Genomic DNA, 17,876 nt, shown 5'->3' with positions numbered 1-17,876 from the left:
CCCATCCATCCCATTTTGGAGGGCTTTCAAACAAGGTAATCTCTCACTGTGCTCGTGTGTGCTCAAAGTGACTACACATGAAGTAATCTCCCTGAAATTATTTCATCTCTTAGAGCTCATTATGTCTGAAGGAAGCACAGAAAGTGAACTCCTAGGCCAGACTTCCACTTTATGCCTTTGGTCAAGGATAATTGAAATCTTTTCACTTCCTCGTCCTGTGAAGTACACAAACATTTCATACGGAAAATGAAGTTAAACACATTATTTCATCCCTCTTGGGGGATTTTCCTGGAGAGGTGAATGGATAGATGAATGAATGGGTGGATTGAGAGGTTCTAAGTACTCTACTAAGTACCTAAGTACTGTACTAAGTACCTAGAGACAAAATTCCAGAGATATGAAGTCAATAGGGTATACTCCTTCAAGGAATGTACAGGCTAGTATCTAGTGGATGAGAGAAAGAAATGAATGAAGAACTACATACAGAGTAAAGGAATCTGTGAGACCCAGTGTAGCCAGGGGGTTCAGGTATTCTTGAAACAGTGATGCTAAAAATAAGATTTTCAGAACAGGAAGATTGTACCTCTCTCCAGATGGAAAAATGGACCAGCTAAGGGAAGAACTTGCACAAGTGCGGAGATATAAAACAAGAAGTATTTGGTGACTTCAGATGGTTTAAGCATAAACATACAGTGATTGAAGTAGTCACAGATGACAATGGAGACATGCAGTCCCAACATTTTGGGGGATTTTGTGTATTAATAAGTAAAGACCATAAACTTTATTCTGAGAGCTATTCAGAATTTCAGAAAAAGTGGCAGCATTAGCCTGACATTTTAAATCCAAAGGAAAAGTCATGAAGAATGGATTAGAGAGAGGCCAGGCTGCAGTCAGGGAATCCAGGAATTTAGACAGAATGCAGGAAGGCCTGAAGGTAGATGATAGCAATAGGAACAGAAGAGAGATGTATACAGAAAGGCATAGAATCTGTAGGACTTATACTTGATAGGTTTTGAGAGATAAGCTAAGGGAGGGGTCTATGATGATTCCTAGTTTCCACTTTGGGCTTCCTTAATAAAGAGAATGAACCCAAGTATGACTTGCAGTAAATCTAATTATCTTTGGTAATCAGTTCCAATAGACATTTTAACTTATGGGTTTGGCGTTTAGTTGAGTGGTCTGAACTGGAGATTCAAATATTTAGGGGTTATTTTGTAAAGTGATATGTGAATCTATGGGGGAATCACTCAGGAAGAGAGGATTAAATGAGAAAATAAGATCAGAGGAGCCTCAGGGCACATGGAGATTGAAGAGGCCAATGGAGTCTTTGAAGTTTGCTGAGAAGAGGCCAGAGAGGGACCAGGAAGGCCATGGTAACCAGTGTTACAGAACTTAATGGAAAAGTTTCAAAGAATACATGATCAAAATCAACTAAGGTAAGAACAGAAAAGAACAGAAAACATCCCGTGGATGTCATGGGAGCTAGCTCCATGAAGTGGTGGGACTGAGAGAAGGGAAAGGATTGACAGCTATGGAAAGTGAAATTGAGATTCTTCTTTTAGGATAAATAAGGGAGAGGGAGGAGAAAAAAACAAAGATTGTGGAAAGATTATTATCATCTTCCCTGGTAACCAATATACTATTTAACAGTCTTTCCTATTAGGAAATTTTTTATGTCCAACTTAGTACATCCTTAATTTTTTCAAGATAAAAAAGGTTAATGTCATAATTTTTTGTTTCTGAACAAAATTTGCTAAGTAGCATGCTTACTACACAGATATGGTTTGTTTATTTTTAAATTACAGTAACCATGGCAAAAAAAGAAATTTGAAAATGATTTCCATTCATTGGTGTTGGAATTATTACAAGTACCTATGTAAACATTTTAACTAAAAGAGATTTGTGTTGCCATATGTTTGGATATCCCAAAGGAAAAATTTGATCCCAAGTGTTAGTAACATGGGAAGGCAGTTGGGCTGTGTCTGAATTGGGATTTTTAAATGGTTAGTTCTAAAGCTATTCCAATAAAACATGCTTTCTAGAATGCTACAGAAACTTCTATTATATCAAACAGATTTTCCATATTGACATGTGGTATATTTATCCACCTGTTTAACTTTTGTTACGTTCTTCAATAAGATCTTAAAGATTTCTTATTATATGGGTCTTTATCTTTCTTGTTAAATTCTAAATATTTTAGTTTTTTTCTTCTAACGGTAAATGGGGATTTATGTACATTTGCTTTTCTAATTTATCAGTAGGGAAGGGAAAACTATTTCAGAACATTTATCCGGTACACCTGAACATATCTTGTTATTAATGCTAATTATTTGGGGGGAAGTTTCTTGAACTTTCTATTTGTACAAATTATATTAGTTGCAAATAAATATATGTTTACCTTTAAAAAAATGCTTTCTAGCAAAACAAAGAACCAGACAGAATACAGTTAAAGACAAATGTCATTTGGAATGCCTTCTTTAAATGTTAGACATTTTAGCAACATCTGCTGTAAAAGCAAAACAGTGAGAATGTAAAATCTCTTTGGAAAAGAAGACTCACAAGGAAGCATGATCAGTTAGGCCACATCTGGCATGAATTATTTTATTAATTTTCTTTTATTTACTAGTTTTTATTTGACAGCTGTGATACTTTTTTCCAGAGCAGAAATCAGTAAAGCCATAATTCTTTTCCCATCTGTGGTTCATTTTCCTCTTAGAAGAGACACAGAGGGTTTAAGGGGAAGTTGCTTTATGTTCTGCTGTATTTGCAATCCTTGTTTTGTTTCAGGGGCCTCCAGGACCAGGAGGAGAAGCAGGGAGTCCAGGCCATTTGGGAAGCCAAGGAAATAAAGTAGGTCACATTCTTTAAGCCCACCAAAGTTAAGGTTTTCTCCTCAAAGTAAGTGTGTCTGGTTGTATTAGCCAGAGCCCTTTCAACACAAAGGAGAATATCTTATTGCCCCTACACCCTGGCTTAATTCTTAGAGAGCCAACAACATCTAAGGACATGGGTGTGGATGACAATGAGGTCAAGGATTCCAGCTCAGCATAATTTCATGAGGGGCTACACCCAATCTTAGCCTGGGGGAACCTCAGGGAAGGAGGACTGTTCTGGGACAGGCCTTCCTTTGACCTTCTCTTTTTCCTTCCCCTCCTCTCTTCTTCTTTATTTGTTTCCTCCCATGCATGTAAACCTTTGCTGAACACCTTTAAAGACAAAGTCACTGTACTGGCATTCTGTTGGACTAGAAAGTCAGTTTCAGGAGAGTCGAGCTCTTTGACTGTTTTGCTCACTGATGCATCCCTAGTACTTTGAACGGTTCCTGGCACATAATTGCTTAGAAAATATTTGCTTAATGAAAGAATTTCTGGGTTGTATAATAAAGATGACATGGAGTCAGTCCCCACAGAATTTAGAATATTTTCAAGACAATAATCTATGACATAAAGTAGTCCAGGATACAGGTCTGAGAATGGAGGTTAAAATACAGTGTTTGTAGAAGTATTTCCAGGCTGGGGAAAGAGGCATCATAGAGGATACAGACTTGGAGCAGAACCCTAGAAGATAATAAAGATTTTGGCAAGCAGAGAGGAGGCATGGAGGGTTTCAGGGAGAAGAAATCACGTGAAGGAAAGCACAGGGTTGGAAAATCCTGGGAAATGGGTTATTTGGGGAAGAAGATGATCCTGTCTGGTAGGCACATAAAAGACAAAGTCTGCGGTCACTTGCTTTGTTAAGTAGCAAGTACAGTGCTATTTATAATTTTTTAGTGGAGTGTATGAACACAGCCAGGCTTGGGAGGATTTTGAATAGGACACTCAGTGTAGAAATATTTGGAGCGCTGAGAGATAGGAAGCTAGGAGACTAGTGGGTACGTTTTCATAGTCTCTAAGACAAGCAACAATTGGATGATGTAATAGGGTGAGGACAGGAGGAACTCATCATGATTCTGGAAGACTCTTCTAGTAGGAAACTAAGGTATAAAGAAGAGGGCTACATGATTTGTGGGCTTCCTGCATGCGTGTAGCACCATCCCAGAAGCAGGAAACTCATGAGAAAGGACAGTGTAGGAGTGAAGGGAACCACTTGGTTTGGGAAATAGAGGAAGGAGTTTATAGCTGGTCAGAGTTGTAGGTCTCAGAGGCATTTGGATTCTTAAAAAGACTCTTAGTGATATCTATTTGTAAGAAGGATAAGGGGAGACAGTCATTAGAAAGGAGGGGAAAGAAACAGAAATGCACACTGGGTGCTGAGAAGAAGAGTTGAAGAAGGAGAGGTCAATTGTATCAGCTAGTGCAGAATAGATAAGGGGAGTGAAGAAGCCATTGCTTCTGGTAGCTAAGATGCTCCAAAGAATAGTTTGAAATGTAGCGTTTGAGAGAAGGGGAAAGAAAGGGAGATAGCCTACAAAGAACTGAACAATGTGTTGGAGAGGAAGAAATGGATTCAGGGCTATAAACTACTCTTTGAAGAAGCAAGACTTGGGGGCAGGGAGAGGGTATTAACCACCAGTATAGGACTGATTGAAGCTGGGTATTTGTTTTCAATGATAGGAGAGACCATAGTGTGCATCTGAGCAGAGAGAAAGGAGAAGATTGAAGATGTCAGAGTAGGTAATTAATGGGGAAATTTCTTGACACAGAGGGTGAGAATGAGAACATGAGAAGAGAGGCTAGCTTTGTTATGGAGAACTGCTAAGAAGGGCTGAAGTGATGGAGGCCAGCGGTCAAGTTGTAAGGACTATTGACTGGAGGGCGAAATATGAGATATGTGGATGGCAGGGATAATCAACTCCAACAGGAAAGGATTGCTAGAGCATGCAGTGTAGCAATAGTGCTCTGGAAAGGAAAGTTTGGAACAGAAACAATGCTGCCTTCTTGCCCTTGGGGAAGGCTGCAGGGGAAGTGGTGTCACTGATGAGAACCAATTATCTTACAATGAGGTAGGATGTGTGTTTGTGTGCAGCTTCATGGATGCATAGAGGTTTGCTTGTGAGAAGAAAGCAATCCATTGGATGAAACAAAAGGGACCAGGAGATAGGTCGGCAGGAATGGAGAGCTCCTTGGGCCAGTTATAGGTAAGAGTGTGGAAGGAGATAGATAGGAGCAGGGTAGTTGTGCCCAAAAGATCATTATTAATAACAGGGACTTTTAAAGACGAAGAGGCAAGAATTTGGAAATAAGTACCCTCAAAGCAAACCCAAATCCTTTGGGAAGCCCCAAGATAAATTGAGTCCTCTGGATTCATTGTCAACTGAGATGAGCCCCGAACACTTACTCCTACCTTACTCCTACCTTACTACAATAAGCCCAAGTACCCAGGGACACAAGCAACTTACTGGTTAATTCTGGGCTCAACACCTGACTGTACCAATAGTAAAAGTGACCCCGTTCAAGCCATTTGGCTTCCCTTGTTTCTGTACCTTAAAGCAGATGTTCTCAAATTTCACTGTGTATAAGAATCAGCGGAGGGGCACCTGGTGGCTCAGTCAGTTAAGCGTCCAACTTCAGCTTAGGTCATGATCTCACAGCTTGTGAGTTCCAGCCCTACCTTGGGCTCTGTGCTGATAGCTCTGAGCCTGGAGCCTGCTTCAGATTCTGTTTTCGTCTCTCTCTCTGCCCCTTCTTGGCTCATGCTTGCTCGCTCTCTTGCTCTCTCTCAAAAATAAACATTAAAAAAAATTAAAATAATCAGCAGAGAAGCTTATTTAAATAGGCATATTCTTGGGCTCTAATATGAGAGACCATACCAGTGGAGTCCAGGAATTTCCTTTGCATGTGGACCTGAGGTAGTTGTGAGACAGGTGGCCCCAGAGCCAATTTTAAGAACCACTACCCTGAAAGAAAGGTGATCTTCTGCTTCCCAGCCATGGAACCCAACTCTGTATTACTCTGAGTTCAGTGCTAGTGGACATTTGTCCATTTGCACTTCTCACACTTAACTGGTTGCCTTTCTGTCTTTAAAAATGCCTTAACCACTCCCACTCCCAAAGTGTGGGCTGGGTACGTTTCCACACTCCTTTCTAAAGAGTACATTATGGGAAAGACAGGGAATGACTAGATAGTGGAGAAACGTGACCAACACTACCTCAGCCAAATGGTCAAGGTTAACATCAATAGTGATAGCCATGTTGATAGAATGTTCTCTTGTTATGTTGTAATGAGAATGGCACTTTACCTCTGTGATCTTTACCCCCTAAACCCATAAAATCCACCGTAATCATGAGAAAGACCCCAGTTGAGGGACATTCTACAGAATACCTCAGCAGTACTCCTCAAAACCGTCAAGGTCCTCAAAAACAAGGAAAATCCAATAAACTGTCACAGTCTAAAGGAACTTAAGAAGACATGATATGGTATCTTGGATAGGATCCTGGAAGAGAAAAAGGATATTAGGTAAAAACTTAAAAAAAAAAAAAAAAAAAAAAAAGCTGAATAAAGTATGGGCTTTAGTTAATAAGAATGAATCAGTATTCATTTATGCATTGTGATAAATGGGCCCTACTAATGTAACTAATATAATGCTAACAATAGGGTAAGCTAGATGTGGAGTGTATACAAACTCTGTGTACTACCTTGCCATTTATGTAAATCTAAAATCTAACATCTTTTTTCTTTTCTTTTCTTTTCTTTTTTCTTTTTTTTTTTTTAAGAAAAGGAGTTAACCTTCTTTTGTAGAGCTGTGTTAACTTTCCCAAGTAGCTGGACTTCACTCAGCATAATCCTGAGATTGATTTATAACCCACAGTAGATAGTCTACTAGTCAGAAGTCAGAAACAATTGCCATGAATGTCGTGCTAACTTGGTTATCTTGATTAGCACTTAAAACTAGATTAAGAAGTCTGTTGTCTTTGCAGCAGCCAGATGATTTGATGGATCATCTTGGAAAACAGTTTTGTTAATTTTTTAAAACAGTACAGAGCTTCCTCTTTGACTCATGGTAAGACATTTCCAAGGGTGCGGTTCATGGTACTGAGCTGCCAAGATGGCAACTTGCACTAAACAATGTATCAGTCTTGCTGGGACTTCATTCGTCAATGCAGGAGACCTCACTAGCCAACAACAGCCAATTCCTTGCATTGCTTATACAACTCGCAGTCCTGACCACAAAGCCATTGTCACTGTGTTCGATACAATGACATGGATGCAGTTGTATAACTAACTATTATCTTAGTACCGTCACTGCTCATTTCCTTTATCAGAAAATAATAACAAGCCTGACAAGGACACATTTCACTGTTTTGTTTGACAGGGAGAACCTGGAGATTTGGGAGAAAGAGGACCTATTGGCCTCCCCGGTCCTCGAGGCTTGCCGGTTTGTATTTGATCCCTACTTTTGACGTGGCCCTTGGAATCTTTTAGTTCAATAGATATCATGTGTGGTTCTCTGGGGCATGTATTAAAGATACCACCCCAGTCTAGCTTTTAACTTTCCAGAAACTGAGATATTATCCTTAACTTGGATTAGTTCCTTTCCTAAGGTGGCCACTTGCCCATACCAAACACCCTGGCCAGGATGCTTTTAAAGGCAAATGATAAACTGATAAACTGGACAAAAACGTGTCTTGAGCATCCCCGTAACCCTTCTTCTATCCTTTCCGCCCATCAGAACCTGTTCATCAGAAACCCAGCCCACCCTCCCCCAGAGCTCAGGACTTGTCACAAAGACCTTCTGCAAGGGTCTGACAGTAGCCATTGACCAAGAATTTAGAAGGCCTTATTTTCATCTAGCAAACTGAAAATGGATTAGAGCTAAGGTGTTAAAAATACAGGTGTTAAACAGAAGCACCACTACCTCCTTTTATTGACATGACTGTATGCCTCAAATTTTCTCATTCGGTCCTCATAATAACATCATGAGTGGTTATAACTTTTAGTTCCACTTTACAGATGAAACAAGCGAGACTAAGGGACAGTGCACGGTCTATATCTGTCACTGAGAGTTATCTTTAGTGCTACTATCACCAAATGTCAGTGGCCAGCTCCAGAGGAAGTATCCTGCTTCCTAATTTCTCCTAATCAAACCAAAAAACCGGGTGTGTCTTCTTGTGGATAAGCCTGCCTCCAGTCTGTAGTCTCGGATGTTTGTAATTAATGCCTTTGTTTACAGGGCGATGATGGCCCTCCAGGTTATGGCAGCATTGGAAGGAAAGGAGCAAAGGTAAGACACATTGACTGGAAGCTGAAAATTTTCATTTATTTTTTGTGCTTTTTTTAGTTTTGTTGGTTTTTTTTGTTTTGTTTTGTTACATTTAAGAGGGAAAAAAAGCAGTGAATAGGGCAGTCTTGGATATTTAGAGATAGATTTTGATAACTTATTTGCTGATATCCCTTGGAGAATGTGGTAGAAGAAAATACAATTTGATGGTTTAAGGCACAGGCAACAATTGAAACTTGAAATTAATTTTCTGTTCTCTGTAGAGATGTGTGGCCAGGGCCTGACTTTTTACAGCCTGAACAGTGCCTCTAATCTTAGCAGCTCTGTGCTCGAGTTTACTCAGGGAGGCATTCCAAAATTTGTTCTCATAATCTGTTTAACCATTAGTGAGACATTTCACGGGCCTTTTTAACGTGCATTGAGCCAAGGAATAACTCAAAAATAAAAACTTTTAACTTTGTATCGGAATTATAACTTTATATTTTGAATATTTAAGGATCTGGAAGTAAGATAAATTTACAAAACCAGTGATTTCTGTATATAAATAATAACCACTTAGAAATCACAATAACAGTATCCACAAAAACATTATGTAGTTAAGAATATCCCTTCTGCGAAATATTTGAGACCTATGACAAATAATTACTGAAATATAAAACTTTACTAAATGGAGACATACCAAAGTCTTGTTGGAAAGTCTAAAACATTATAAAGGATCAATTAATTCCAAGTGAAATCCCACTAGGAATTATGCAAGAGACTGGAAAAATAAACCCCAAAAAGCTAAAATTTCTTTGAAAAAAAAAATCACTAATGAATGAGGCATTTCCAGTGAAATTTTCTTTACAGAATAATTGAAAACAATCTCAATATCTGATAAAAGAGAAATATTAAGTAGCTAATAGCATTAGAATATTCACCCTCTTTAAAATGAATATATATGAAGTTTGGAGTTATGTAAACAATTAGAAAAGAATACTTATCCCAATCATGCTAAAAAATGCATTTTGAAGGGCTTAAAGAAAAAATGACTAGGGGCACCTGAGTGGCTCAGTTTGTTGAGCGCCGACTTCGGCTCAAACTATGATCTCACAGTTTGTGGGTTTGAGCCTCACATCGGGCTCTGTGCTGACAGCTCAGAGACTGGAGCCTGCCTGATTCAGATTCTGTGTTTCTCTCCCTTTCTGCCCCTCCCCTGCTTGTGCTCTCTCAAAAATAAATAAACATTAAAAAAATTTTTTTAGTTAAAAAAATAAAAAATAAGAAAATAGGACAAGATTTTTTTTTTAACTTTTTTTAATGTTTATTTTTGAGAGCAAGAGAGAGAGAGACAGAGCATGAGCAGGGGAGGGGCAGAGAGAGAGAGAGGGAGACACATGTCTGAAGCCGGCTCCAGGCTCTGAGCTGTCAGCACAGAACCCGACGCAGGGCTCGAACTCGTCAACTGTGAGATCATGACCTGAGCTGAAGGTGGATGCTTAACCGACTGAGCCACCCAGGCGCCCTAAAAATAAGAAAACAGGACAAACCATTTCTAACGGTTAGTTCTGGGTAGTGAGATTTGAGTAATTTTTCTTCTTTCCATTCTTTTCTATTTTATATATGTTTGAGGAGATACTACATTTAATAATCAGAAAATAAACTTCAGTTTAAATCATTGTTTTTTCATCAAGTGGGGATTATCAGACATCCTCAATTATAGTCTATGGACTAAGGTAAACAGGGAACCAGAAAACAAGTGATCACATTTAAACTCTAGGTTTCCCAAATTTCTCCATTGAAATATGTTCTAAGAGGACTATTTCAGAGACACTCGGCCATATTACCAGCTGTCCTGTTATGTATCTCCAGTAGAAGGAGAGCTGCTTTATAATTCCTCAGATGTGTGCATTTATCCACTTAGGTTGTCATGATATTTTGGTACAGTTTAATTTAGAAATTGGAGCTAGTTTCTCAAATAATGTACATTTTCATTTATAGTTGTTTTGGCCCTTCGCTGATTCAGAGATACTAAAACCAAATGAGGCAGCAGGCAAAATCAAAGTCAGGGCAAACCTACATCAGTGATACGTATATTAATTTTCCATACTGTTAATTATAGGGGCAAGAAGGATTTCCTGGAGAAAGTGGACCTAAGGTACCGTGCACTTCATATTAAGTAGAGATCAATCAGAAATACTCCTGAGGCTGTGAAATGTATCCTAGGATGATAGAAGAATAGTTAATGATCAATGAATAAAAAGAAACCTTTATGAGGAAAAGAGGGGAGAGAGAGAAGCAGGCTTTTTTTTTAAATTTCATTTCTAGTTTTTAAAATCATAAGTAAAGGAAAAAAATCACCTTTATTTTTCTTCTCACATGGACTCCTTCCCCTCTATCATAATGTGTTTTCTTCTTGGCTCAAAGGAAAGTAAAATGTAAAGAAACCCAAAACCTGCCTTCACCTGGCTCGGTTTTTCCAATGTGATTATAAATCACCTTCTGATAATAAGTTAGTAATGATGCCCTCTACCTTAAAGCTTTCACTTTTGCTAGAATCATTTAGTGAGTTCAGTAAATGTCAAGTTCTGTGATTCGATCAGGGAGCAGAATAAAAAGCACGGACAGTTCATGTCTCTGAGCTGACTATGTTGTGGCTGGAAAGAGGGAGGCAGAGTAAAACGATGAGGCAGCCCTGTGCTGTGTAGAGAGCCATAAAACGGGGGAGGGGAGAAAGGAGGAGGGGGAGGACAGACACTTCAGAGAAGACTCTTGAAGATTAAAATGTATATGAAAAATGTCTTCGTGTTGGAATCAGTTTAAAAACACATTGAGATGTGGCTCTTGGATTTTAATTACCATTTTATTTTTCTGAACTTAATTAGGGTGAGACTGGGGACCGTGGTGGTCCAGGAGAAACTGGACCCAAAGGAGCCAGAGGCAAAACGGTAAGCATCTTAGATTCCAAGGCCTTACAACCTCAGCTACTTTGGGAAGTCCTTCCCATGCTTTTATACTCATTTGAGTTGTTACTTGTTCCTCAAGACTTGCAAAATGTTCCTCAAGACTTGCAAAGTGTGTGTGTGTGTGTGTGTGTGTGTGTGTGTGTGTGTGTGCGCGCTGTTAAGGCATACCTGGGGAAGGAAATGGATATATGACTCCTCCTTCAATGCCAGCAAGAAGGCAAAGACGTATATGCTCTTAGTGAACAAGTTCACCCATTCTGGCTGCCAACATACCATTCTTCTTTTTTTTTTTTTTTAAGTTTATTTTTGAGAGAGAGAGAGAGACAGTGTGAGTGAGGGAGGGGCAGAAAGAGAGGGAGACACAGAATCTGAAGAAGGCTCCAGTCTCTGAGCTGTCAGCACAGAGCCCGACGTGGGGCTTGAACTCATGAACCGTGAGAGATCATGACCTGAGCTGAAGTCAGACACTTAACCAACTGAGCCACCCAGGCACCCCTTCATTCTTAACACTGGAAATAAGACTTTGTTATAAGAATCCTTGTAGTCAAAAATTTGCACTGGAAAATATGGTCAGTTTAATCCTGTCTCCCTGGCAGATTTAGTGCAGCCTAAGGCCCGTTGGCGTCTTGTTCTTCACTATTAAGGTTTTGTTAAACTACTTTTGATGAGGTATTTAGCTTAATACCCATTTAGCTTAAGAGAGTATGTCTTAATTTTTATGAAAAAGTGTTTCCATTTATTATGTGACTGAATATGTCCTTATTATTCCATAGGGGGACTTGGAAATTTCCTAATGCCTTGTGTCCAGCATAGCTCATAGGCATTGGCATATTTGGGTTCCAGTGGGTTAAGAATGGATTTTTGCATTGGTTGACTTTTTATATTTCCACTGTGTATAAATGACGTGGCTGCTTTGTGAAAGAGACATTCTTCTGATCATTGTCTCTCAATAAATTTCTTTGTTTTTTTTTCTTCAGCACAGCACTGACTGGGTAAACTGATCTTAACACCATATTAATTAACAGGAAAAGAAAAACAAAGTCTGATATAACTTGATACTTGAGGTGGTTTTCCAGTTTTGTCACTGTGGTTAATTTTATCCTGATTGAGTTTTTATTAAGCACAACAGCTTTATGTACAGAGATTGGGTTTTTTTAGTAAAAAAAAAAAACCCACTGTTTAATTGCCTGCTCTTCTAAGGGATTGTGTGGTGGCTTGTATGCTCTCCTATGTGTTCATTCTCTTTTGCATTACACTTGGCCATTTCTACCTCTATGACTCTCCAGGATTTTAAAATTTTTATTGAAATACAATTGATATACAATACTATATTAGTTTCAGGTGTGCAACATAGAAATTACATAGATTACAAAGTGCTCACCATGATGTATAGTCACCATCTGTCACCATATATTATTACGATATTATTGATCATATTTCCTCTGCTGTACTCTTCATCCCTATGACATACTTATTTTATAACCGGAAGTCTACCTCTTAAGCCCCTCCACCCACCTCCCCTCTGGCAACCACCAATTTGGTTGTCCCTTCCATCCATGAGTCTATTTCTGCTTCTGTTGTTGTTTCTTTGTTCATTTGTGTTATTTTTTTAGATTCTACATATAAGTGAAATCATATGGTATTTGTCTTTCTCTGACTTACTTCACTTAGCATAATAACCTAGAGTCTATCCATGTTGCCACAAATGGCAAGATTTTATTCTTTTTATGATTAACATTCCACTGCAATATATATCCCATCTTCTTTATCCATTCATCTATTGATTGACACTTAACATTGCTAAGGATGTTTATCTTTTCAGATTACTGTTTTTATTTTCTTTGAGTAAACATTCAGAAGTGGAATTACTGGGTCATATTGTGTTTCTATTTTTGATATTTTGAGGAACCTCCATACTGTCTGCAACAATTTACATTTCTACCAGCAGTATACCAGGGTTCCCTTTTCTCCGCATCCTTGGCAAACTCTTGTTATTTCTTATCTTTTTGAATCTAGCCTTTCTGGTAGGTGTATAGTGATATCTCACTGTGGTTTTGATATTCTTTTCCCTGATGATGAATGCTGTTGAGCAGATTTTCATGAGTCTGTTGGCCATCTGTATGTCATTTTAGAAAAATAGCTGTTCAAGTCCTCTGCCCGTTTTTTGATCCGATTTGTTTTTGTGTGTGTGTGCATGTGTGCGTATCACATCTTTATCCATTCATCTACTGATAGACACTTAGGTTGCTTCCAAATCTTGGCTGCTGTAAATAACGCTACAGTAGTGGCACCTGGGTGGCTCAGTCGGTTGAGCATCCAACTTTGGCTTAGGTCCTGATCTTGCAGTCTGTGAATTCAAGCCTCACATCGGGCTCACTTCTATCAGTGTGGAGCCTGCTTCAGATCCCCTGTCTCCCCCCCCCCCCCCCCCGCCCTCCGCCTTCTCTCTCTACCCCTCCCTCTCTCTCTCTCAAAAAGAAATAAACATTAAAAAAATAATGCTGCAATAAATACAGGAGTGCATATACCTTTTCAAATTAACATTTTCATTTTCTTTGGGTAAGCATCCGTGAATTACTGGGCCATATGATACTTCTATTTTTAATTTTTTGAGGAACCTCTCTACTGTTTCCCACAGTGGCCGCACCAATTTACATTTCCATCAACAGTACACCAGGGTTCCTTTTTCTCCACATCTTCTCCAACCAAAACTTGTTGTTTCTTGTGTTTTTGATTTTAGGCATTCTGACAAGTGTGAGATGATTATCTCCTAGTGGTTGTGATTTGCATTTCCCTGATGATGACTGATGTTGAGCATCTTTTCACATGTCTGTTGGCCATCTGTATGTTTTCTTTGGGAAAATGCCTATTCGAGTTCTCTGCCGTTTTTTTTTTTTTTTTTTACCAGATTGTGTTTGTGTGTGTGTGTGTGTGTGTGTGTGTGTGTGTGTGTGTTGAGTTGTATGCGTTCTTTATATATTTTGGATATTAACTCCTAATTGGATATACCTTTTGCAAATATTTTCTTTCGTTCAGTAAGGTTGCCTTTTCATTTTGTTGCTGGTTTCCTTCATTGCACAAAAGCTCTTTAGTTTGATAATAATCTCATTTATTTTTGCTTTTGTTTCCCTTGCATGAGGAGACAGATCCAGATTAGTGCCTATGTTTTCTTTGAGGAGTTTTATGATTTCAAGTTTTACATTCAGGTCCTTAATCCATTTTGAGTTTATGTTTGTGTATGGTGTAAGAAAGTGGTCCACTTTCATTCTTTTGCTTGTAGCTGTCCAATTTTCCCAGCATCATGTGTTGAAAAGACTGTCTTTTCCATATTGTATATTCTTGCCTCCTTTGTCATAGGTTAATTGACCACATAACCATAGGTGTATTTCTGGGTTTTCCATTCTTTTGTATTGATCTATGTGTCTGTTTCTGTGCCAGTATCATACCATTTTGATTACTATAGCTTTGTAGTATATCTTGAAATCTGGCATTGTGATACCTCCAACTTTGTTTTTCTTTCTCAAAATTGCTTTGGGTATTCAGGGTCTTTTATGGTTCCATATAAATTTTAGGATTACTTATTCTAGTTCTGTAAAAAATACCACTGGTATTTTGATAGGGATTGCACTGAATCTGTAGATTGCTTTGGGTAGTATGAACATTTTTAACAATATGAATTCTTCTAGTCCATGAGCATAGGATATCTTTCTACTTGCTTGTGTTTTCATTTTCTTCCATCAGTGTCCTATAGTTTTCATAGTATAGGTCTTTCACCTACTTGGTTAAATTTATTCCGGGGCACTTTATTCTTTTTGGTGCAATTACAAATGGGATTTTTTTTTCTTAATTTTTCTTGCTGCTACTTTGTTATTAGTGTACAGAAATGCAAGGGATTTCTTATATTTTGTATCCTGTGACTTTACTGAATTCCTTTATTTTCATAGTTTTCTGATGGACTCATTAGGGTTTTCTGTATATAATGTCATCTGCAGATAGTGACAATTTTACTTCTTCCTTACCAATTTGGAGTGCCTTTTATTTCTTGTGTGATTGCTGCAGCTCAGATTTCCAGTACTATGTTGGAAAAGGTGGTGAGAGTGGACATCCTTGTCTTGTTCCTGATCTCAGAAGAAATACTTTCAGTTTTGTACCACTGAATATGATGTTAGCTGTAGATTTTTCATATAAGTCTTTTATTATGTTGAGGCAGGTTCCCTCTAAACTTAATTTGTTGAGAGTTTTTGTCATAAATGGATGCTGGGATTTTGTCAAAGCTTTTTCTGCATCTATTGAGATGAGCATATGATTTTAGTCTTCATTTCATTAATGTGTTGTCTTGATACAACAACTTGATTTATTTTATTGGTGGGTATTGAACCTGTCTCACATCCTGGAATAAATCCCACTTGACTGTGGTGGATGACCTTAATAATGTATTGCTGAATTAGAATTGCTAATAGTTTGTTGAGAATTTTTGCATCTATATTCATCAGGGATATTGGCCTGTAATTTTCTTTGCTTGTAGTGGGTTTCCCCCCCACACCCCAATTTTGGTATAAAGGTAATGCTGCCCTCATAGAATGAATTTGGAAGTTTTCCTTCCTCTTTGTGTTTTGGAATAGTTTGAGAAGGGCAGGTATTAAATCTTCTTCAGATGTTTGGTAGAATTCACCTGTGAAGCCATCTGGTCCTGGATTTTTGTTTGTTATAAGTTTTTTTTTTTTTTTAATTAACAATTCAGTCTCATTACTGATAATTGGTCTGTTCAGATTTTCTTTTTTGATTCAGTCTTGGAAACAATATGTTTCTAGGAATTTATTCATTTCTTCTAGGTTGTCCAATTTGTTGGCATATAATTTTTCAGAGTAGTCTCTTTTGATCCTTTATACTTCTGTGCTGTCAATTCTACCTTTCTCTTAATTCTAATTTAAGTCTTCTCTCTCTCTCTCTCTCTTTCCTTGACGGGTCTGGCTAAAGGTTTATCAATATTGTTTAGCTTTTCAAAGAACCAGCTCTTAGTTTCATTAATGTTTCCTATGATTTTTTTTAGCCCCTATTTCACTTATTTTTGCTCTGGTCTTTATTATTTCCTTCTAACTTTGGGCTTTGTTTCTTCTTTTATTTTCTTGTTCCTTTAGGTATTGGTTAGGTTATTTATTTGAGATGTTTCTCTTTTATTGAGGTAGCCCTGCATTGATATAAACTTCCCCCTTAGAACTGCTTTTACTGCAACCCAGAGACTTTGAACCATTGTGTTTCCATTTTCATTTGTTTCTAGGTATTTTTTAAGTATGCATGGTATGATTTCAATTCTTGTATACTTATGAAGGGCTGTTTTCTGACCCAGTATGTGATCTATCTTGGAGAATGTTCCATGTGCAATCAAGAAGAAAGTATATTCTGTTGCTTTGGGATGCAGACTTCTAAATATATCTGTCAAGTCCATCTGATCCAATGTATCATTCAGGGCCCTTGTTTCTTTATTGACCGTGTGTCTAGATGATCTATCCATTTCTGTAAGTGGAGTGTTAAAGTCCCCTGCAATTACCACATTCTTATCAATAAGGTGCTTATGTTTATGAGTAATTGTTTTATATATTTGGGGGCTCCGGTATTCGGCGCATAGACATTTGTAATTGTCAGCTCTTCCTGATGGATAGACCCTGTGATTATTATATAATGCCCTTCTTCATCTCTTGTTACAGCCTTTAATTTAAAGTCTAGTTTGCCTGATAGAAGTATGGCTGGCTACTCCAGCTTTCTTTTGACTTCCAGTGGCATGATAAATAGTTCTCCATCCCCTCACTTTCAATCTGAAGGTGTCCTCAGGTCTAAAATGAGTCTCTTGTAGACAGCAAATAGATGGGTCTTGTTTTTTTATCCATTCTGATACCCTATGTCTTTTGGTTGGCGCATTTAGTCCATTTACGTTCAGTGTTATGATAGAAAGATATGGTGTAGAGTCATTGTGATGTCCGTAGTTTCATGCTTGTAGCGATGTCTCTGGTACTTTGTCTCACAGGATCCCCCTTAGGATCTCTTGTAGGGCTGGTTTAGTGGTGACGAATTCCTTCAGTTTTTGTTTGTTTGGGAAAACCTTTATCTCTCCTTCTATTCTAAATGACAGACTTGCTGGATAAAAGATTCTCGGCTGCATATGTTTTCTGTTCAACACATTGAAGATCTCCTGCCATTCCTTTCTGGCCTGCCAAGTTTCAGTAGAGAGATCGGTCACGAGTCTTATAGGTCTCCCTTTATATGTTGGAGCACGTTTATCTCTAGCTGCTTTCAGAATTTTCTCTTTATCCTTGTATTTTGCCAGTTTCACTATGATATGTCGTGCAGAAGATCGATTCAAGTTATGTCTGAAGGGAGTTCTCTGTGCCTCTTGGATATCAGTGCCTTTTTCCTTCCCCAGATCCGGGAAGTTCTCAGCTATTATTTCTTCAAGTACCCCTTCAGCACCTTTCCCTCTCTCTTCCTCCTCTGGAATACTAATTATGCATATATTATTTCTCTTTAGTGCATCACTTAGTTCTCTAATTTTCCCCTTATACTCCTGGATTTTTTTATCTCTCTTTTTCTCAGCTTCTTCTTTTTCCATAATTTTATCTTCTAGTTCACCTATTCTCTCCTCTGCCTCTTTAATCCGAGCCATAGTTGTCTCCATTTTATTTTGCAGTTCATTGATAGTATTTTTTAGCTCCTCCTGGCTGTTCCTTAGTCCCTTGATCTTTGTAGCAAGAGAGTCTCTGCTGTCCTTTATACTGTTTT

The 17,876-nt window shown here is 38.3% G+C and overlaps 1 protein-coding gene across 1 annotated transcript in view; it reads left to right on the top strand.

Moving 5' to 3' along the window:
• COL6A6 (collagen type VI alpha 6 chain) overlaps positions 1–17,876 on the top strand; it is a 118,328-nt gene that overhangs the window by 57,948 nt on the left and 42,504 nt on the right. Inside the window, exons 23-27 of the mRNA XM_049629836.1 lie at positions 2,788–2,850; positions 7,252–7,314; positions 8,110–8,160; positions 10,259–10,294; positions 11,022–11,084. Coding sequence (XP_049485793.1) covers positions 2,788–2,850; positions 7,252–7,314; positions 8,110–8,160; positions 10,259–10,294; positions 11,022–11,084 — 276 coding nt within the window. The remainder of the gene's footprint in view (positions 1–2,787; positions 2,851–7,251; positions 7,315–8,109; positions 8,161–10,258; positions 10,295–11,021; positions 11,085–17,876) is intronic.

This window comes from Panthera uncia, chromosome C2 (assembly GCF_023721935.1).
Source record: "Panthera uncia isolate 11264 chromosome C2, Puncia_PCG_1.0, whole genome shotgun sequence".
NCBI classification, from domain to species: Eukaryota; Metazoa; Chordata; class Mammalia; order Carnivora; family Felidae; genus Panthera; species Panthera uncia.
This window is presented reverse-complemented; position numbering and strand designations above follow the sequence as displayed.